This window comes from Jaculus jaculus, chromosome 2 (assembly GCF_020740685.1).
Source record: "Jaculus jaculus isolate mJacJac1 chromosome 2, mJacJac1.mat.Y.cur, whole genome shotgun sequence".
NCBI lineage: Eukaryota > Metazoa > Chordata > Mammalia > Rodentia > Dipodidae > Jaculus > Jaculus jaculus.
The window spans coordinates 135882494-135905679 of record NC_059103.1 but is presented as its reverse complement, the minus strand read 5'-3'; the positions used below and the strand labels follow the sequence as shown (position 1 = coordinate 135905679).

The 23186-nt window shown below is 40.6% G+C and overlaps 1 protein-coding gene across 4 annotated transcripts in view; it reads left to right on the top strand.

The window, feature by feature from the left end:
• Pde7a (phosphodiesterase 7A) overlaps nt 1-23186 on the top strand; it is a 120743-nt gene that overhangs the window by 65036 nt on the left and 32521 nt on the right. For 3 of the 4 annotated variants that reach the window (XM_004653318.3, XM_004653319.2, XM_045143332.1), the window contains exons 2-3: nt 2092-2152; nt 5825-5908. The exons of the other annotated variant lie outside the window; for it this stretch is intronic. In XM_004653318.3, the coding sequence (XP_004653375.1) occupies nt 2092-2152; nt 5825-5908 (145 nt within the window). The remainder of the gene's footprint in view (nt 1-2091; nt 2153-5824; nt 5909-23186) is intronic. 4 annotated transcript variants of the gene reach the window in all.

Genomic DNA, 23186 nt, shown 5'->3' with positions numbered 1-23186 from the left:
TCCAGGTCTTTAGGTTTTGCAAGCAGTACCTTTAATTGCTGAGCCATCCCCAGCCCTAATTTTTTTTTATTTTATTTATTTTTGGTTTTTCAAGGTATGGTCTCACACTAGTCCAGGCTGACCTGGAATTCACTCTGTTGTCTCAGGGTGGCCTTGAACTCACGAAAATCCTCCTACCTCTGCCTCCCGAGTGCTGGGATTAAAGGCATGCGCCACCACACCCGGCCCCAGCCCTAATTTTTTAACAGGCAGTTTCACCAGGTTGCTGTTAGACACTAAAGACTGATGGGTATTAGCTATGAAAAGCTATTGCTTAGTGACATTTGTGGTTTCCTTAGGAAATCTCAGCTGTAGAACGCTTACTGTCACTTATATCCTTTGCAGGCTGTTAAACTCACCCCAGCATGGCAGTGTTTGGGAGAGGCCTGTAATCTAATAAGCATCTTAGAGGGGTGGGAACAGCCACACTGAGTAGTGTCTTTTACCATCAGGCAATTGCAGTGGCTCTTAACTCTGGAACAGGTAATTTACATGATCACTGAGGCATCTTCCTTAGATAATCCATGCTTTGAGACATGTTGCACACAAGGCCAGGATGTGTTTTGTAGACATTAGTCCCTCAATGGCTGGGTGAGTTACTGTATAAATTAGTGCCCTGGGATTTGAAATCATACTTTTCTTCATTGATTTTTTTTTGGTATATGATTTTAACCCTACGAATATGTAATGACTATGCATGCCATAAAATTTAAAAAGCACGTTGAAAAGCCCTCTATCTCTGTCCCTTAGTAATCTTCAAGACAACCAATATTGATAGCTTTCCTTTTAGTTTATGTACTTGTTTCTCTGATTTTATGAGTTTTTTAACAAATATATGTATGTATGGGTGGGTGTGGGTATGTGTGTGTGTATGTGTATATATGTACATATACATATACATATATATATATGAACTGTCTGTGTGCATGTACATAGATTATGTGTGTGGTGTGTGATGTGTGGTGTACGTATGTGTGTGTATAGATGGGTACACCCAATGTTCATGCATGCAGAGGCCAGGGGAGATCTTTCGATGACCTCAACCTTTAGCTGCCTATCTGCAGTTCTCTGCCACACCCAGCTTTTCATGTGGATTTGGGAGAACTGAACTTGGTCACCAGCTGAGAGACCTTTATTCTTATGTGGCAAGCACACTTACCCATTGAGCCATTTCCCCAGCCCCTGCTACTACTCTTTTAAGAATTTTTAGGCTTGTTTATGAAACTAGTTTTGTTGATTACTTTTATTTATTTATTTATTTTTTTTTTTTTTTGGTTTTTCAAGGTAGGGTCTCACTCTGGTCCAGGCTGACCTGGAATTCACTATGTAGTCTCAGGGTGGCCTTGAACTCACGGCGATCCTCCTACCTCTGCCTCCCGAGTGCTGGGATTAAAGGCATGTGCCACCACGCCCAGCTTGTTGATTACTTTTAATGTGCCATGTGCTTTTGGGATTTAGCCTGGCTCTGGAGATACAGCAGTGAGTGAAGCCTGGTCTTCCCAAAGCTTAGATTCTAACTAGAGCTTTAGGTAGTTTTGTATTCCAGCACTGCAAATGCAGTCATTTGTACCAGTTTTGCCAATTAATTTATTCATGGAGTTATAAGTTATTCATTATATGCAATAAGATCATTCATTTAGCAAGTGTTTATTTAGAGTTTATGAAATAATAGGACCTGCTTTAGTGGCCAGCTCTTGTGGAATTTTTTATTTTGTTTGAAAGTCAATTTATGTGGGACCAGGGATATAGTTAGGTGGTAGGATGTTTGCATAGTAGGCCCAAGGCTCTGTGTTCAATCCCCAGCACATTCCACCTGTAAAAAATCAACATAGATATCACTCAAATGTTTTTCTCTCTCATATCCACCTTCATGGTAGTTTTTAGCTATATTGTATTGTGTCTCTCCCCCAACTAGAGATTTACAGTGTAGATTTGTTTTTTATATTCAATGTCTCTTGTACAGTGCCTCACAAATAAAATGAGTAGTAGTGAATGCATATTTACTGAATTGAAGTTTAGATTGTACTGAATTAAAATGTATTTTTTTTCTAGAGACGTGGAGCTATTTCTTATGACAGTTCTGATCAAACTGCGTTATACATTCGTATGCTAGGTAAGCACCATTTTGTATCAATATCATTTAATTTTGTTTTATTATTTGAAGTTGAGATAATCTTTTTGGGTAGCTTTTTATCACTTTGTAGCAGAAATAATCTATTCAATTTAAGTTTAAAGTCTAGAAAACAGGGCTGGAGAGATGGCTTAGCGGTTAAAGCATTTGCCTGCAAAGCCAAAGAATACCAGTTCCACTCTCCAGGACCTGCAAAAGCCAGATGCACAAGGGAGCACATGCATCTGGAGTTGTTTGCAGTGGCTGGAGGTCCTGGCATGCTCCCCCCCCCCACTGCCTCTTTCTCTCTCAAATAAACAAATAAAATCTATTTTTAAAAAGTCTAGAAAATAATATTAAACCATGATATGAATAAAGAGGCATTTAGAGTTACTGACAATTAAGAAAGCTGTGGTTTATAATGACAGCATTGTTATTGGAACAGTTTTAACTAGCCTCTGGTACATTCTTAATGGGAAATGGGTCTTTAGACCTGCTAAATAATAAAGAGATGAATGCCAATGTGGATAAAAGGTGAGGCCATGAAGTACCCCATCAGATCAAAAAACATTTGTCTGCTTTGAGACCTGGCATTTAAATTTTTTATGTATCACCCACTTTTGTGAGTAAATAGTATTAATTGAGTATATCTCTCTCCTTTTTTTCTTCTTCCTGCCAGAATCTCTTCATCCACACACATGATCCCTTCCACATTCATTCTCCTGTTGGACATGCACAAATAAGATCCCAATAGGCATAGATGCTCATCTTCTGCTAGAGGAGTCACCTTTGGCTCTTCCCCATGCTTAGACTTCTTCCCTCTGCTTTGAGATACTGAGCCACTCGTAAAACTTACCTAATTCTTTCCTTCCTTCCTCCCTCCCTTCCTCCCTTCTTCCCTCCCTCCCTCCCTCCCTCACTCCTTCCTTCCTTCCTTCCTTTTTAAAGCAGATAGAGAGAATGGGCATGCCAGGGCCTCTAGCCACTGCAAAAAAATTCCAGACACATGCACCACCTTGTTCATCTGGATACTGGGGTACTGTGCACATGGGCATTAGGGAATGGAACCTGGGTCCTTAGGCTTCACAAGCAAGCACCTTAACTGCTAAGCCATCTCTCCAGATCCTGTTTTTTCTTTACTTCATTCACTAATTCCTTTCCATACTCATTTTTGCTTTTCTATAGCTGACTTTTTCTTTGTAATTTTAATACATACTTATAATTATTTTGATGATATTCCCTCCCATTATTTTCTTTTGTCTCTCTCCCCATGCCACTCCCCCCATAATCCCTTCTTTTCTTACTAGTCCATTTTTTGGTTTTCTGAGGTAGGGTCTCACTCTAGCTCAGGCTGATGTGGAATTCACTATGTAGTCTCAGGGTGGCCTTGAACTCACAGCAATCCTCCTGCCTCTGCCTCTGCCTCCCGAGTGCTGGGATTAAAAAGCGTGTGCCACCACGCCTGGCTCTGATGTCTTTTTTTCTGCTTTGCTCTTACTCTTTTTTTCCCCCTCTTTACTTTGTGTCTTAACCTGACTCACTATTATTCTAATGTAGCATTTATTTTCCTAATGAATATTAGCTTTTTCCTGTTTACTTATCCCTCTCCTTACAAAAAAAATGTTCATTCAGGGCTGGAGAGATGGCTTGGTGGCTAAGGCACTTGCCTTTGAAACCTATAGTCCGAGGTTTGATTCCCCACTACTCAGATGCACATGGTGGGGCATGCGTGTTCTTTTGCAGTGGCCAGAGGCCCTGGCATGCCCTCCCCCCCCCAATAAACATCAGCAAATTCTGTGGGTGGTACATTAAATGCAGAGCCAGATGTGGTGCACACTTGTAATCCCAGCCCTGGGGAGGCAGAGGTAGGAGGGTCGCTATGAGTTCAAGGTTAGCCTGAGACTATATAGTGAATTCCAGGTCAGTCTGGGCTAGAATAAGACTCTACCTCGAATAACAAAACAAAACAAAAAGACATGCAACATCTCACTACCTTGGTGTTGTTATCACCTAATCTAAACCATATTATTGCCTTCTTTATTATACTTTTTCCTTATTTGTCTTCCTGTGCTCACCTGTGTACCTCTATTCTGGACTGCACAGCCAGAGTGAACTTTTTCAGACAAAGTGAAGCCTCTGTTCAGAGTCCTCTGTTGGTTTCAAGACTTAAGTAGCAGCCAAGTTGGTACAATGGCCTCCAAGGTGTAATGCGATCTGGCCCCGCTGCCTCTCTGACCCTACTTCCCACAAGTTCCCTCACTCACTTCTCCTGCCCTGCTGGCCTGTATGCTTGTCCTCGAACACACCAAGTACACTGCTGGCTCAGGCTCATATTTGCTCTTCCTTGTGCTTGGCAACCTTTCCCTCCCAACAGCCCTGTGTCCCACTCCTCCCAGGTCTCTGCTCCCATGCTTCCTTTCCACTTACGATTTCCCTGGGCACAGTAGCACAGCGCCCGCCCTGCTCCCCACTCGTGTTCCTCTCACCTGGTTTCAGTCTTCTCCAGATAGCTTCTTATCGCTTCCACAGCAAGAAGTTCTGTATTTGCTTTCTTATTTGTCTCATTCCATGGAAAGATGAATGTTATAAGGACAGAGAGTTTTTGTATTTTGCTCACTCTGTATAGCTCGGACCTGATGGGTGCTCAGTAAGCCTTTGCCAGTGTGGAGGAGTTACTTACTGAAGGATGGAGTTGTAGATAAAGTGACCTTGGAAAGAAGTGAGAGTCTACTTAGAGAAACAGAATAAGGAGAAAATCCTTCTGGGAAGGCAGAATTTTAAGAGCACAGGGAAGAGCTGAACATTGGACCTAAGAACTTGGACGTTGTGAAAGTATTATACAGTGGGAATTAAGTTTTCTCTTGTTCAGGGTTGAGTAGAGATTTGATAAAGCAAAGCCCATGACACAAAGAGTACCTGATCATTGGTTGCTCTGGTAGTAAAGAAATGAGTCTGAAAACTATTTGGGCTCGTGTAAGAAAACATGAACTTGCTCACACCTTGTGTATAGCCATTGACAACAAGAGGGAAGATGACCAAGCACAGAAGTCTGTAACATTTCCATTTATAACATGTTTATGAAAGTACAGACTGAGAATAGGTGATGTGTCTTCTGTTTTTCATAACCCTAGAAGTCCATTGTTTAATTCTAGACATACAAGAGGCACTTAATGTGTTTGCTTCTTGCTGTGACATTTTAAAGTTTGTTCCTACAATTTTCCGCTATAAAATAGATTTTTGTTTCCCACTGGCCTAAATTTAAAAGGGGGGGAAGTCTATGAGAGTAGTATGATTAATACAATGATTTGATCCATCTTTCAGGAGGCTTACTTTATAGGCTATAATTATTATTGTAGAGGTAAATTAAAAATGTTTTTCTAACCCAGCTTTACAACTAGTACTGAAAATTTATGAAACATTTCTAGGAAATTAGCTCTTAACTATTTATCTTAACTTTTTGTTGATTATGTAACTTAGCATTCAAAGAAGTGAGTTTCAGTATGACATTTTTATAAATATGACTATACTTCATTCTAACTCATCCCCTCCTCTCTGACCTCCCCTGAGTGGGCCATTTCTTGTGAGTATGATACCACGTAGGCCTCTCCAGTATGTAGGAGCTTATTACCCAGTGACAGCTTTCTAAACTTATGCTTGATTCTTGCTTCTGTCCAGGAGATGTACGTGTAAGGAGCCGAGCAGGATTTGAAACAGAAAGAAGAGGTTCACATCCATATATTGATTTTCGTATTTTTCACTGTAAGTGTTGACAGTCACATGTTTTTCTTTCAAATTAAATTCAAGTCTTCAAAAAATTATGTGGTTTTCTAAGAGACAAAGAATGTAAGAAGGAGCTAAGTTATATTTGAAATTTTTAAATTTGATGATCATAAATTAATATATTTCTACATAATATTAAATTTATTTATTTATTTGAGAGAGAAAGAATGGGTATGCCAGGGCCTCCAACCACTGCAGATGAACTCCAGATGCATACACCCCTTTGTATATCTGGCTTATGTGGGGTCTGGAGAGTCTAACTGGGATCCTTTGGCTTTGCAGGCAAACACCTTAACCACTAAGCCATCTCTCCAGCCTTATTTGTACATAACATTAATAAATATTTAGAGATACAGAAGAGAATAATAATGAGAATAATTTCTTAAAGGTGTCATTATAATTGTCTTCGTTGCTTTACACAAAATGTTTTTCTGTAAATGACATTTTATAATGGTATTTCTTAGCTGAATGATATGTTATCCTTTTGATTTATATTAAAATAGGCATTATCAAGCTGAAGCGATGTCTCAGTGGTTAAAGGTGCCTGCTTGCAAAGCCTGACAGCCTGGGTTGGATTCCCTAGCACCCACATAAATTCAGATGCACAAAGTGACACATGTATCTGGAGTTCGTTTGGAGTGGCAAAAGGCTTTGGCGTGCCCATATTCATTCTGTCTGTCTGTCTCTCTCTCTCTCAGATAAATAAGTACATATTTAAAATAGACAGTATCTTTAAAGGTTTTGGTAGAGGGCCCAGAGAGATGGCTTAGTGGTTAAGGTGCTTGCCTGCAAAGCCAAAGGACCTTGGTTTGATTCCCTAGGACCCATGTAAGCCAAATGCATAAGGTGGTGCATGTGTCTGGAGTTTGTTTGCAGTGGCTGGAGGCCCTGGCATGCTCATACTCTATTCTCAAATGAATAAAAATAAAAAATATGGGCTGGAGAGATGGCTTAGCAGTTAAGCACTTGCCTGTGAAGCCTAAGGACCCTAGTTCGAGGCTCCATTTCCCAGGACCCACGTTAGCCAGATGCATAGGGGGCATATGTGTCTGGAGTTTGTTTGCAGTGGCTAGAAGCCCTGGCACGCCCATTCTCTCTCTTTCTCTCTCTCTGCCTCTCTCCCTCTCTCTCTGTTGCTCTGAAATAAATAAATAAATAACAAATAAACTTAAAAAAATTTTATGCTGGGCATGGTGGCATATGCCTTTAATCCCAGCACTCGGGAGGCAGAGGTAGGAGGATCACCATGAGTTTGAGGCCATCCTGAGACCGCATAGTGAATTCCAGGTCAGCCTGAGCTAAAGCAAGACCCTACCTCAAAAAAAAAATTTTTTTAAGATGTTGGTAGAATGCATATTTTGAAAATAAACACTATGTGGGTTTAGAACTATAGTGGACAGGAAGAAGAAAAACAACTTAGAACCCCTTTAAATAGTAAGTGTATTACATCTAGTTTTGAAGGCTTTTGATAATGTTGGATAAAATAATTTAGATTAACATTTCAAACAATTGAAAAAGCTGGACAAAATATAAAAAACATGTATCCAAATATAAATAAGTCAGAGAGATGAGGCTAGCATTTTGGGCCACTTTTCCCAGAGTATGGTGATTCTGAGAAAGGTGGGTAAGGAGATGAATAGGGCTTCTGATGGACACTTGAGGTTAGAGAAATAGAAGCAAATGCTTAGAGCCCATAAAGTTTGGTGTGGGGACATGGTGCTGATAAACCCTTGTGCTTACGTTTAGTGCTGCCTAGAGCTTAGAAATAAATCCTGGTTTTGAAATACCTCATGCACTGATTATGCCCAAGTGAGATGTTTCATCCTTCATGGTTGCTAGCTAATTCAACACAATCCTGAGAAAAGGCCCGAGCAGACTGGCCAGGGCTTTTCATTCTTGACACATCCAGTAAGTCTGTGTAGGGACACCTGGGAAAGAGAAAATAAAGTTAGCAAAAGAGAAAAAAAAAAAAAAACTTACTTGTCAAGGAATACTTACCAGTTTCCCAAAAATGGAATCTTTCCTATCTAGCCTCTCTAACTGCAACAGCAGCCCTGTAGGGCACATTGGCTGCCGTGGACTGCTTGGTCCCGGGCATCCTGGTGTGGGGACTTTGCAGACACAGGATCAGACTGCAGGAGATCTGTGTGCTAAGGCAAGGCTGAGGCAGAGCTCTGCACCTCATCTGCAACAGAAATCAAGAAGCTAGAGGAGTGCAGTGCTAGCAAGAATAAATATCAGTTCTGCTCTCTCAGAAAGTAGAAGAAGCAGAATACACAAGTTCGGATTTAAAGCCAGCATAGTCTTGGTACTACCTGATGGGGCTATGCCAAAAACAGAAAACCACAGCAGAATCACCGATGGCCATAGATGAAACGTCTGCAGAAACATACTGTCATCTGCCAGCCTGTACTGTATTGGATGACTACTATATTTCAAGTTTCTAAGGTAATATAATATTGGTTTAACATTATTTAATCAATTAGGATAGTTGTTACATTAACAAGAATAAAGGAGAAAAAGTTATGGGTCGATCATTTTAAGAGAATAAATTTAACAGATTTATAACAAAAACTTACCCTCCTGAAAGCAGCCACTGTTACCAATTTCTACAGGAAAGAAGCTTCATATTCAATCATCGGCTTCTTCATTAAGTCCCATTCTTACTTGTTGATGGAGTTCCTTTTATTAATTGCTTTAAAAGATTTTCCTACTGAAATTTCCAGTGAGAATGTTATTAAAAGATATGTTCGCTTTATATAATTACATTGCTTTGTTCTTTTTTTTTTTTTTTTGAGGTAGGGTCTCTCTCAAGCTCCTGGAATTCACTATGTAGTCTTGGTCTGGCTTTGAACTCACAGCAATCCTCCTACCTTGGCCTCCAAGTGCTGAGATTACAGGTATATGCCACCACACCTGGCTGGTTCCTTTTTTATAATCCAGAAATTTAAGAAGCTTTGAAACTGTCAATCTTTTAGAGATCTCAGAGACTTCACTATAAACCCTCTGATTGTGAGGCTTTTGGAGATGTATCTTAGCAGGCTCTCACATGTTGCTTTTCAGGGCTCCTCTCTAAACCATCTCCTAACTTTCACTCAGCATAGTAAGGTAAAGGATTTGGGAAATCAGATTGTTACAAAAGGTTTTAGGAATTTTAAATAGGGAACAAATGGTACATTTTGGTGAGAAGGGGTTGTTGGAAATGATCTGAGGTTTGTAAGTGTCACTAATAGAATAAAAATAGTATGCAAACTTTCTAAATCATTAAAAGCCAGGGGCAGAGCCGGATGTGGTGGCACACGCCTTTAATTCCAGCACTCAGGAGGCAGAGGTAGGAGGATCACCATGAGTTTGAGGCCACCCTGAGACTACATAGTGAATCCCAGGTCAGCCTGGGCCAGAGCAAGACCCTACCTTGAAAAAACAACAACAAAAAAAAAAAAACAAGAAAAAAAAAAAAGGAGCCAGGGGCAGGCAGTGTAGGATCTGAAGATGAAACAGTAAGACCAAGCATACTGATGCTGGTGGTAAAGTTATGTTATGAAGATGCTCAGATTGGATTGGATATCAAGTAAAGCTTAATTACAACATGATTTGAGATAATATGGGGGGCTGGGCATGGTGGTGGCCTTTAATCCCAGCACTTGGGAGGCAGAGATAGGAGGATCACCATGAGTTCGAGGCCACCGTGAGACTACATAATGAATTCCAGGTCAGCCTGAGCTACAGTGAGATCCTACCTCAAAAAACCAAAAAATAAAAATAAAAATATTTTTAAAAATAATATGGGGGCTGGAGAGATGGCTTAGCGGTTAAGCGCTTGCCTGTGAAGCTAAGGACCCCGGTTCAAGGCTCGGTTCCCCAGGTCCCACGTTAGCCAGATGCACAAGGGGGCGCACGCGTCTGGAGTTCGTTTGCAGAGGCTGGAAGCCCTGGCGCGCCCATTCTCTCTCTCTCCCTCTCTCTGTCTTTCTCTCTGTGTCTATCGCTCTCAAATAAATAAATAAAAATTAAAAAATAAAAAAATAATATGGGGGCCTGGGAAGATGGCTCAGTGGTTAAAAGCACTTGCTTGCAAAGCTCGTTAGCCTGGGTTCAGTTCCCCAGCACCCATGTAAAAGTGGATTCAAAGTGACATGTGCATGCCCACTTCCATACACACAGAAGTAAATAAATGGAAGGTTTAAAAAAAATAGTATGGAACAGTACCAGGTTTGAGGATTAAGGGTTTGAATACCTACTAATAGTCTCACCTACTGATGTAGAACTTTGTGGTACTGTTACCTTAGCACAGTGGAGGCAGCTTAGACTTAAGAATAGCTCACTGTCCTATCTCATTTTAAAAAGTAACCAAAGGGGGCTGGAGAGATGGCTTAGGGGTTAAGCGCTTGCCTGTGAAGCCTAAGGACCCTGGTTCGAGGTTCGGTTCCCCAGGTCCCACGTTAGCCAGATGCACAAGGGGGCACACGCGTCTGGAGTTTGTTTGCAGAGGCTGGAAGCCCTGGCGCACCCATTCTCTCTCTCTCCCTCTATCTGTCTTTCTCTCTGTGTCTGTCGCTCTCAAATAAATAAAAAATTTTTTTAAAAAAAAGTAACAAAAGGGATTGGGAAGATGGCTCAGTGGTTAAAGGTGCTTGCATGCAAAGCCTGCCTGCCCAGGTTCAATTCCCTGACCACCCACATAAGACTGCACAGGTATTCGTTTGAAGCAGCAAGAAACTGGTATCCCCACACAGAGATACACACATACATGCAAATAAATAGACTTTAAATTTTTGTTAAAGGTGACCAATATTTAAGACTTTGAGTTGTACTGGGAAATGGTTGCTGTAGGATCAGTACTCTGGGTACTACAAAATCTATTTATCCAAAATAATTTGGAAGGTTTTTTTTTTTCCCCTGCTGCCATAGTAGGTATCACTCAACTGAAATTTTTTAAAACTTCCATTTAGTGAGTTTTGTGAGATGTGATGGAGTCAGAGAATGAGCCTGTGCCTCTGCTCAGACTAAAATTTGTTCTCCAGCTCCAAGCTGTCTTCTCTGCCAACATTCTTTGATTGTCCCACAGGTTTACCAAGCTTGGCTTGTGCAGGAGTTATCTGTTAGAGCTTTTCCTTGGTTTTGCATGCATGTACCCTCAAGTCTGAACAGCCCTAGACTTTATGAGCAACAAAATCATCACCCTTTTCTTTCCAGCTATAAATCTCAAGAGTTCTTCTCTGTGCAGTGTTTCATTTATTATCATATTAATTGAAGTATATGGAGTTTACTTCTCGGTACTTTCCTGCCAAGTGTCCTTCGATTTCACCATCTGGACTTAGATCTTATACCCATTCACTTCCTGTAACTTTGGACTTGGCAAAGTTCCCTGTTCTTAAGCAGCTCTGCAGACTAGGTTTAAACCTTCAAGAGTACTGAAGCGTTGAAAAGACTATAATATGTACTTTCTCATATATATAATTTAAAATGCTATTTTCCCAATAACAAAAGCCTACACACATGCTGAAATAAAATGTTTATTCTAATTGCAAAATTCTGAATATAGATATATTACAACACTCACTAAAAGCTAGAATTTTCTCTGCCTACAACTCCTTAACCTACTTTTTCTGTACTCCACTTTACTTTTACTTTAAACTCACTATTAATTAATCTTTTGCAAAATTCTTGGCTGTTTGGCTCTTTCTTTGCTTAAATCTCGTCTATTATTAAATCCCACATATTTTTGCATTTGAAAATAACTATCATGTTTATTGTGTCCCTATTCTCTGATCTCTTGCCCTCCTTCACCTAGAACTTTCCTGTGATTGGGGTTATTTTTGTATTCTCCTAATCATTTTCTCTTCCTTTCAGGATTTCTTGGCCCTTCTTGTATCCTCTACCTAACACCAAGGATCAGGTCCTTCTCAAGAGGGAAAAAAATTATAGGGGAAAATGTATACTAACAGGTTAAAGACAAAGAGTGCTATTGGCGTATGTATTCTGTTGGACTGTATTTCTTTCTTGTGCTGTATCTGTAAGGTGCTAGAGTTGTCTCAATTTACTTCTTGAGTAAATGTCGATAATAGTGATCCTCTTAACTAAGTTTACATGGGAATGAAGCATCTACATTACTATCTAGCTTAATTACATTGTTATTATTTTTATAATATATAATTATAAAGTTATACTTAATAACTTAATGCATTAATATCTTAACTTCTTTTCTTTTTTTCCAAGGAAGGTCACACTCTGGTCCAGGTTGGTCTCTAATTCAGAGATCTTCCTACCTTAGCCTCCTGAGTGCTGGGACTGAAGGTGTGCACCACCAGGCCCAACCAGTATCAAACTCAGTTCAAGATTTGTTCAGTGTATGGTTCACTGTAAGCAGTATTGGGACTTATTCTATGAAAGTACATTCTCCTGTGAGCCAGCTAGAGTCAGGATAGCTTGCCCACTAGAGGAACAATTTCAAGTTCCAAAGTTAACAAGAAGGATCTCAACAATAATTTTATTGTGTAAATAGTACAGTTTTTTCTGCAATTAGTTTTTGTGGTTTGGGTTGTCTTTTGTCTTAATTCTTATGCCTGAAAGCCTATAAATTTATCTTCACAAAAGGATTTGCCATAGGCCTTACTATCTAGCAACTTTTGACTTTTAAGAGTCATGTTTTAATATTTTATATTTGTAAGGGAAGAGAGAGAAAGAGAAGTGAACTCCAGATGCATGAGCCACTTTGTGTATCTGGCTGTACAGGAGTCCTGGAGAAATTGAACTCGGCTGACAGGCTTTGCAAGCAAGTGTCTCCAACCTTGGAGCCATTCCCAGCCCAACTTTTAAGTCTTTTTAACTGGACACAGTGACTCATGCTTGTGCTCTCAGGCTTCAGGAGGTGAAAGGAAGATCTTCAGTTCAAGGCCAGCTTGAACTACATATTAAGTCTCTGTCTCAAAACAAACAAAAGACTTCCTAAAGAGGGGTTAAAAGGATAAAGAATATCAGTTGATGGTATGTGCCTATAATCTCAGCACCAGGGAGGTAGAAACAGAAGGATCAGGGGTTCAAGGTCAGCCTGGGCTACATGAGACCTTATCTTGCACCCCCAGACCCAAACAGAAAATCAGTTGAACACAGAAGCACATTAAACAAGAAATAATCAAACTTGCTACTAAATAAGCAGATTCCTTTAAAGTGTATAAAGTTAAAAAACAAATGATCAGCTGAGGCAGAGGGGCTCAGAAATTCAGACTGTCAATGAAGAGGACAGTTTGACAATACCAGAACTTGAGATTTTTATTTCTCCTTATTTCACCACTAGAAATATGTGCAAAGTATACAAACGCAATCACATTATAGCTTTGTTTCTAATATATAAATGAATTAAATAACGATGTTTGAGTTGCTTATTAAAAGTCATAGGTTTATACTCAAGTCACATATTTGTTAATTAACTGATGTTGGGCCAGTCCTGTGATTGTTTGTAAAGAACTGTGAGAATTCAAACCTGGGGAGACATTTTGAGATTTTACTTCACTCATGGCTCCAGGCTGGAGAGCTCTTGATGACTGTGAATTCTTCTTGCTAAGACATGTTTCCCCAAGATCTGGTATAAATCTGCACTCAGGATTAGCCAGGGAGCTTTGTTACAATAAATATGCTTTAATTAATGAAGTGTGTAATTTTTAGGTTACCTCTTTTGGAGATTGATGTGTCATAGGGAAGCTCTGGTTTTTGTTTTTGTTTTGTTTTTTTAAATTATTTGTGTGTGTGCAGTGGTCAGAGGATAACCTCAGAGTGCTAGGCCTCTCCTTCCTGCCACCTGGAGACAGTTTTCTTGTTAGTCATTGGGAAGGCTAGTCTGCAGGCTTCAGATACTCCTGGCCCTGCCTCCCATTGCATAGGTGTATTGGGATTACAGATATATGTGCCACTTTACATCACGCTTTTTTACATGGGTTCTGGGGATTGAACTCCAGCTGGCAGGCTTTCAGAGCAAGCACTTTTAACTACTGAGCCACCTCCTCAGCCTGGAAACTTTCATTCTTAACTAGCCTTTTTTATTCCTCATGTGTATGTTTGATACTTTTAGTAATCTGTTCATAGTTAACAAAAAATTTTACTAGAAAGGTTTTCTGAAACATTCTTTGTATTCTGAAATATATCATTTTTATCTTTTCATGTACAGCACAACATATAAAATATTTACATGGTTGATGAGGTAGAGAAAAGGTTTTTTTTTTTCAATTAGGGAAGTTGGTGGTATTATTAAAATGACCAGAAACATTCCTTATAGGGTATTGTCTCAAGATACTGTTTTGTTTGTGAACTGTCCCAGTTTATGATTGGAGTACACATCTGTCAGTAGTAATTGTATGAGTGCCTTGTGTTAATTAACCAGTTTAGAAGTTCTTGGTCTTTAGAGATACTGCAAAAAATTTTAGATGCTAACATCAGTTAAAAAAAAAAAATCTTCTTAGAGGCTCAGGATCCATTGCATTCATTTGCAGCAGCAAGAGACCCTGGCATGCTCATACATACATGTGCAAACAAATAATTTTTAAAAGCTGAGATTGATGTTTTGTGTCTGACCTGTTGCTCCCTAGTCTGACCTCCAAAGTTATGTATGGAATCCTGTAATGGTATTGAGACTGATGTTGCTAAGGAAAGGTTAGCAACATATAAGTATCTAGCTCTTCCAAGTATATGATGATGATATATAATTTTTTATAAACAAGTATTTGTTAATCTTAGTGATTTAGTTTTTTATAGGAAGATTATATTGGTAAGTTTTTGACAACTCTGTTGGCAATTACTTCCTCCAAACCCAAAGAGAAACTTCTTCAATTCTCATCCCATTAAAAGAAAATACTGGGTTGAAGAGATGGCTCATTGGTTAAAGGCACCTGTTTGCAAACCTTAATGGCCTGGATTCAATTCCCGTGTACCTACATAAAGCCAGATGCACAAAGTGGCACATGCATCTGGAGTTCATTTGCAGTGGCAAGAGACCCTAGCATTCTCAATCTCATTCATTCATTCGCTCATTAATTCATTCTCATTTTCTTTCTCCTCTCTTTCTGTATCTCTGCTTGCAAATAAATAAATTAAAAAAAAAAAAACCTTAACTGCTAGAGCTGCCCCATATCAGGATGTTTACGACCACTAAGGTACAGATTCCTTGTCCTCCTTCATTTAATCAACTTGTTGATAACCCCTAATTTAATCTTGATCCATGATTGGAAAATTCTGTTTTAAATTTGAGACACCTAATCATAATAGGCAACATGTAGGTCAAACTGAGAGGAAAAGATAGTGGAGTCAGCTCAGGGCTGGCCTGATAGGAAAGAGGTGCTTACCCACAGGTGACCCAGAGCTTATATGTCTGCCATGGTCTCACTTGCCCCCAAGCATTACCTGGAATGACAGCTTCCCCTCACCAGGCTTTCTGCAACCCTCAAGAAAGAGAGGTTCATTTCTGTTTTCCTCTTTGAATTTAGCAGGCTGAAACAACATACCAAATAATCCAACAAAGATTTTGTTTTTCCTATTTTGTACTGGTCATATAGCTGGTCTCTGAAAATATTTTGAGTATCATAACTTGACCTGGTGGAATGGGTTCCTTATTGATACTTTTGTCAGAAATGAATCTTGGGGCCGGGGCTGGGCTGTAGTTCAGCAGGAGGAGCTGCCGCGCAGGCACAGGGACTTGAAACTGACCCCAGGACCCACACACAAAGAGCTGCGTGGCCGCTGGCCTCACATGCTTGTCATCCCACTGCTGAGGTGAGCAAAGACCTGAGGACCTTGAGGGCCGTGCACACGTGCACTCACACACACACACAAACACACACACAACATGTACACATCAAAAAGCAGTAAATTTAAGCTGGGTGTGGTGGTACACGCCTTTTATCTTAGCACTCTGGGGAAGGAGTAGGAGTTCCAGGCCACCCTGAGACTGGTACAGAGTGAGTTCCAGGGCAGCCTGGGCTAGAGTGAAAACTTGCCTCAAAAAAAATCAGTAAATAAAACATATCCTTCTCTCTCTCTCTCTCTCTCTCTTTTTCTGGTTTTTTGAGGTAGGGTCTCACCTTAGCCCAGGCTGACCTGGAATTCACTGTGTAGTCTCAGGGTGGCCTCGAACTCACAGCGATCCACCTACCTCTGCCTCCCGAGTGCTGGGATTAAAGGCGTGCGCCACCACGCCCAGCCCCATATCCTTCTCTTAAAAAAAAAAAATTAATCCTGGGCTGGAAAGATGGCTTAATGGTCAAGGCACTTGCTGGCAAAGCCTAATGACCTGAGCTCAATTCCTCAGTACTCACATAAAGCCAGATGCACAAAGTGCTGCATGCATCTGGAGTTCCATTTGCAATGGCTGGAGGTCCTGGTATACCCATTCTCTGTGTCTCTCTTCTCTCTCTCTCTCTCCCTTTTTCTCTGCTTGTAAATAAATAAATCAAAACTTTTTTTTAAAAAAAATGAATCCTTTGTTTGGTCTAAACTTGTGTCTAAATTCAGTAATGTCTAGTTGGAGTTACATATTGTTCTCTGTAGGTTATATAATAACAACTGCTATTATCGTTAATCATAAAAGAGAATTATGACAGGTTGAGGATGTAGCTCTGTGGTGGAGCTCTTGTCTAGCTTGTGTGAGGCCCTAGGTTTGTTTCTGAGCACTGCAAAAATAAAGTTATAATCCCATTCTACTTAGAGAGAGATTCTGGCACGCTTGTTGGATAGTAATGGAAGTTGTCAGCAATTTCTTGGGATTTGCCAAAGCCCATTGACGTCACCAGACTGGAGAATGTGGTTTCTGCCAATGTCTGACAAAATGTAGTACAGGGAATGTCTTTCTTTATAGTTCTTCGTGTCCATGCAAATGCACTTGCTTCCATTTTCTTTTCTTCTTGGCGCATAGTACTGTTCCAGTTCATGTGACTGTGCTTTGGCCATCATCTTGAGCTCTTAATTCATTTTAGCACTGCTGTCCACCCCATGCTAGGGCAGCAGGGGAACCTTTCAGGACACTTACATTTAGCCTAAAAAGCTCCTAGCTTTAGGCTTTTAGTTGTATTTGTCCTTTTATTCCTGGTAGCTTTCGGCTCCAAAATTGAGTATATTTTTATTGCATTGCATTATACTGAGGAAAGCAGTGTGTCTTCTACAAGTTAGATTTTATGGGGTCATCTTTGTAGTTCTCCAGAGGTAATCTGTATTAGCTGTCACCTGAAGTCAGGCTAGTTTCTCCTGTTCTCTTGAGCTAAACATATTATTTTGTCTTTATTATAATGACTGACTGTAGTTTGAAACATACCAAATTCTCCCTAAATTTTCCCATCATTCCTCTTGCTAGTACTGCTTGAGGTTTCTTCCTGTCTTTGCAGTTGGCTATGCTGGGCTTGGATTGTCGGCTTCCTGCTTAGTTCCATGATGGGAAGAACATCTGTTTCTGTGTGTATCCTGAGCTTTAGAGCTTGTTCTGTGTTACTGTCGTAGATTATCACCGTCCGTGGTGTGTGGTGGCTCCCATACAGAGGTGGCTTCTGTTGGATGTGGAAGCTGTTGCTACTTTTCTCCACCTGAGACATGACAGCGGCTTTGCTGGCTTTCCCTCCGCCATGAGCTTGTCTTTGTCATAGAATTCTCCTCCTCACTTCCTCCCGTACCACCTGGTTATCGCTTGCCTATACGCAGGCATAGTTTATCTCAACAGTAATTTGTTTAGTCTGCTCAAGCGTCTGTCTGTCATTTGTAATTTAATTTCTCATTCAAACATAAGCATACCAGCCTGAACTTCTAGCCATGCCATTATAGACTAAGGCTATGCTTTGTCTGCAGTTTCTATTAAATTAGTTTGCTCCACACATTTATTTGTCTTGAATCCTATCTGGTTCTTTCAAAGACAACATTTTCTTAATTTATTTCATGGAGATATTACTAGAAAAAAATAATCTCATCTCCTTTTTCCTATGTCTTTTCTTCTCTCTCTCTCTCTTTTTTTTTTTTTTTTTTTTTTTTTTTGAGGCCAACCCAAGATTACAAAGTGAGCTCCAGGTTAACCTGGGCTAGTGTGAGACCGTACCTCAAGAACAAAAGCAACAAAAAATGAAGACTTATTTAAGAGGAAAAGCATTGTTAAAAATTTCTCTTTTTTTGAAGTTGTTAATAAAAAATTTTTATTTTTAATATTTTATTTTCATTTATTTACTTATTTCACAGAGAAAGAGAGAGAGATGAAATAGGCGCACCAGGGCCTCTAGCCACTACAAACAAACCCCAGACACGTGTGCTTCCTTGTGCATCTGGCTAACATGGGTCCTGGGGAATCGAACCTGGGTTCTTTGGCTTTGCAGGCAAATGCCTTAAACACTAAGCCATCCCTCCAGCCCTAAAATTTTCTTTTTAAAATACTATTTTATTTATTTATTTATTTAAGAGGGAGACAGAGAGAGAGGCCGGCAAAAAGAGAGTGAATATGAGTGTGCCAAGGCCTCTTGCCATGGCAAAGGAACTTCAGATGAATGTGCCACTTTGTACATCTGGCTTTATGTGGCTACTGGGGAATCAAACCTAGTCCATCAGGCTTTGCAAATAAGCACCTTTAACCACTGAGCCATCTCTTGAGCCCCAATTTAACTTTTTCAGCGTTTTGTTTGTTTGTTTGTTTTGGTTTTGGTTTTCAAGGTAGTGTCTCACCAGCTCAGGCTGACCTGGAATTCACTATGTAGTCTCAGGTTGGCCTCGAACTCATGTTGATCCTCCTACCACTGCTTCCCGGGTGCTGGGCTTAAAGGCGTGGTCTTTAAATTTTATTTGAGTGAGAGAGTGCACCAGAGCCTCGTGCTGTAAGCGAACTCCAGGCACATGTGCCACTTTTTACATCTGGCTTTTTCGTGTGACTGAGGAATTGAACCTGGCTGACAGGCTTTGCTAGCCAGTGCTTTTAACCACTGACCCATCTCCGAGCCTCGTGTATTTTTCATACTAGTCCTCTGAAAATCAGTCAGACTTTGAATAACCTGCTTAGTGACGTAGTGGGGTTCAAACCTCTGATGTGTCTACATCCGAAGCCCGGCCTTCGCCTCCCTGCCTGCCTCCCTCGCCGTCATCAGTGCAGGCTCTGCCAAGACCGCTCTGAGCACCTAGATCATGACTTCCCTATTTGTCCGTGCGTGAGAAGTCTAAACATTCTTCCTCAGAGATGGTCCCATAGACTGGGATAACTGTAATTACTCAAGATTAGCAATAGGCCTTTAAAAGATAGGCCTCTTAACTCCTTTTGAGGGAAAGAAACTAAAGGAAAGGACATTAGAATATAGGGTGTCTTCTCATTTTTTATTCTATACCATTCAGCATGATAGTGTCCTACACTGGAGATGAAACCTTATATATAGCACTGGTGTTGAAAAGGTGAAAAGGATTTAAGTACTAGCTTGTAAAGGTGATTCATGGCCATGGGTCTGATTTGTATAGCTTTCACACAGCATATAGTGTTTGCAGAGCTCCCTCTTGTGGACACTAAAGCTGGCCGTGGACTAAAGCTGGGCCTGTCTCAACATGGAAAGTTGTTCACTGTTAGAGGCCTTCCTTTGGTAGTTTCAGTGACACGTTTGATGGACAATTTGGATGATAAGAGAGTGTCTGTCTGAGTTAGAAGTAGTGCCGCTCAAAATGTGCCGATTCTCGGGCTGGAGAGATGGCTTAGTGGTTAAGCGCTTGCCTGTGAAGCCTAAGGACCCCGGTTCGAGGCTCGGTTCCCCAGCCCCACGTTAGCCAGATGCACAAGGGGGCGCACGCGTCTGGAGTTCCTTTGCAGAGGCTGGAAGCTCTGGCGCACCCATTCTCTCTCTTTCTCCCTCTATCTGTCTTTCTCTCTGTGTCTGTCGCTCTCAAATAAATAAATAAATAAAAATTGTTTTAAAAAATGTGCTGATTCTCAAGTTCCTTTCTTTGCTTACCTGGGCTTTCTATTTCCTGTCCATTTTCCAATATGAGGAGGGGAAAATGAAGGGAGGGAGTGCCTTTTAAAATTTAGGAGACTAGAGAGGAGTCTCAGCAGTTAAAGGCACTAGCTTTCTTGCTTAAGATTACCTACCCTTTTGCTTCTCTAGGCCAAAAAATGCTCGTGTTCATTAAGTAATGGCGCTTTTTAACTTTGGTGGAAGTCGGTGAGTATGTTCAGGGTCATACAAAGAGGTGATGTGATATTGTGAAGAGAATCACTAATGCCAAGTGCTCTGTAATAATGGCCCGATGGATTCACTAAGCACTGTGGCTCTCTAAACCAGACTGGAATGTAGGTAGCCATGCAAACTAGGACAAGCCTGGGACTTAAATAGTCCAAGGTAGTGGGCTCAGGTTCCCCTCTGACCAGGCTAACCCTTTTTGCCCAGAAGACATAGTAGTAGTTTTCAACATAAGGACTTTATTTCTGACCACTGTAGAGAAGTAGTATGCATGTGTGCTAAGGGGCAGGAGCTGGGCAAGCATGATGACATTGAGAACTTCCAACAGTCTTAAAATGATCTCATGATGGATGTGTTATTCTTGATTTATAGTTTCTGACCACCCCTCTTCATTAGGTCATATTTTGGCAGCTGTTCAAGAACAATTATGGAAACCTCTCGTAATTTTCTTTTAGAAATCTCATTTATGGCTGGGCGTGGTGGTACACGCCTTTAATTCCAGCACTCAGGAAGCAGAGGTAGGATCACTGTAAGTTCAAGGCCACCCTGAGACTACGTAGTAAATTCCAGGTCAGCCGGAGCTAGAATGAAACCCTACCTGGAAAAAAAAAAAAAGGAATCTCATGTATGTGTTTTAGCTACTAATGAAATGGGATTTTCTATACTTCAAGGATATATGCTAAGAGAATCAATTAGGCTGTGTAGATAGTTTTATAATAGTTTTTCAATTTTTAGTTATTTATTTGCAAGAGATGAGCTGGGGAGATTGGTCAGTGGTTAAAGGCACTTGTTTGCAAAGTCTGCTGTTCTAGGTTCAAAGCCCCAGGACCCACATATCCCAAAAACTCAAGAAAGGGAGGGAGAGAAGAGAGGGAACGAATATATGAATTATGCACACCAGTGTCTCTTACCACTGTAAATGAACTCCAGATGCATGTGCCACTTTGTGCATCTGGCTTTATGTGGGTTCTAGGAATTGAATCTGGGCCAACCAGCAGACTTTTCAAGCAAGCACCTTTAACCACTGATCATCTCCACAGCCCTGTAAGGCTTTTTATTGCAGAATTGTTTGTGAAAAATAACAGAAATTAGAGAAAGTTTAATACCAAACATATTGAACACATTATATTATACTTTATAATAACATATGGCCAGTAAAAATGATATCACATAGACATGTATTTGTCAGCATGAAAAGACATTTATCAATTGTTAAGACCTTTTGGGTTTTTTTAATATTCTATTTTTACTTATTTATTTGACAGAGAAAGAAAGAGAGAATGGGCATGCTAGGGCCTCCAGCCATTGCAAAGGAACTCCAGACACATGCGCCCTCTTGTTAATCTGGCTAATGTGGGTCCTGGGGAATCGAAACCAGGGTCCTTTGGCTTTGCAGGCAAACGCCTTAACCACTGAGCCATCCCTCCAGCCCCCTAGTTATTGGACTTTAATTTTTGTATGTATATGTGCATTTTTGTGTGTAGATGTGTATGACACATGTGTGTGAGTGTCTGTAGGCATGTGTGTCATGACACACACATAGTGGAAGTCCAACGACAGTTTCAGGGTGTTTGTCCTCTGTGTGAGACAGTTTTCCTTGTTACTTTTTTTTTAAATTTTTTGTTCATTTTTATTTATTTATTTGAGAGTGACAGAGAGAGAGGCAGATAGATAGAGAGAGAATGGGCGTGCCAGGGCCTCCAGCCACTGCAAACGAACTCCAGACGTGTGCGCCCCCTTGTGCATCTGGCTAACGTGGGTCCTGGGGAATTGAGCCTCGAACCGGGGTCCTCAGGCTTCACAGGCGAGCGCTTAACCACTAAGCCATCTCTCCAGCCCTACTTTTGTTTTTTGCTGCTTTGCTTCATGTGCCCCAGTCTAGCTGGCCCATATAAGTCAGGATTCTCCTGGCTCTGCCTTTCACTGCCACAGGTGCTGTGGTGGTTTGAATGTAAATGTCTCCTCACCTCCCACCCCAGCCTCAAATGTTTGTGTCTAAATTTCCAACTTAGTCCCCAGCAGGTGACACCCTGCTGGAGGAGACCTGTCACTGGAGGGTGGGTAGACCTTGAGTCCAGCCCGACTAGGTGTTTAGAGCTAGCTCTTACTTGCTGTTCTTTCTCTACTATGGATATGTGATGAAAATGAGCCAGCTTCTTCCAGCGTGCTGAAGCTTCCCCTTGAGCCTCTGAGAGTGAAATACACCCTTTTCTCCCATAACTGCTTCTGGCCAAGAGTTTAATACCAGCAATAAGAATGTAACTGCTGCAGGTGCTTTGGGATCACAAATGCACAATCAACTTTGTGAGTGCTGGGGAGTTGCACTCAGGCAGGCAGGCTTGTAAGCAAGCACCTTTAACCACTGACCCATTTCCCCAGTCCCAGTGTTATTTTTTTTTAACTTTTAAAAATTTTTATGTATGTAACTAGGTGTGATGGTGCACACCTTTAATCCCAGCACTTTGGAGGCATAGGTAGGAGGATCGCCATGAGTTCAAGTCTACTCTGAGACTACATAGTATGTAACTAGGTGTGATGGTGCACACCTTTAATCCCAGCACTTTGGAGGCATAGGTAGGAGGATCGCCATGAGTTCAAGTCTACTCTGAGACTACATAGTGAATTCCATGTCAGCCTGAGCTAGAGTGAGATCCTACCTCAAAAAAAAAAAACATAAAAAATTTTATATATGTATTTGTATGTACTCTGTTATGGGATGCACACCAGGGCTTCCTGCTAGTGCAAGAGATTTATGCCAGACACTTATTTTTTCCTTTTGTATCTGGCTTTCCTAAGTGGCTTGGGAATTGAACCTGAGCCAGCAGGCTTTGCAAGCAAGTGTCTTTTATTGCCTTGTTATTTTTTAAGCATATTCTAAGCCTTCTTGGATAAAAGAACAGGCCAAAAACAGAAGCAGTAGATGGCAAGAAATAATAAAGATCAGATCAGAAATTAATGAAATAGATAACTAAAGGAACAAAATATTGAAACAAAGTGGTGATACTTGGAAAAATGTAAAAATGATTGACAAATCTCCAGCCAAACTAACCAGAAGAAAAGAAAAGAGAAAATACTAATACATAAAATTA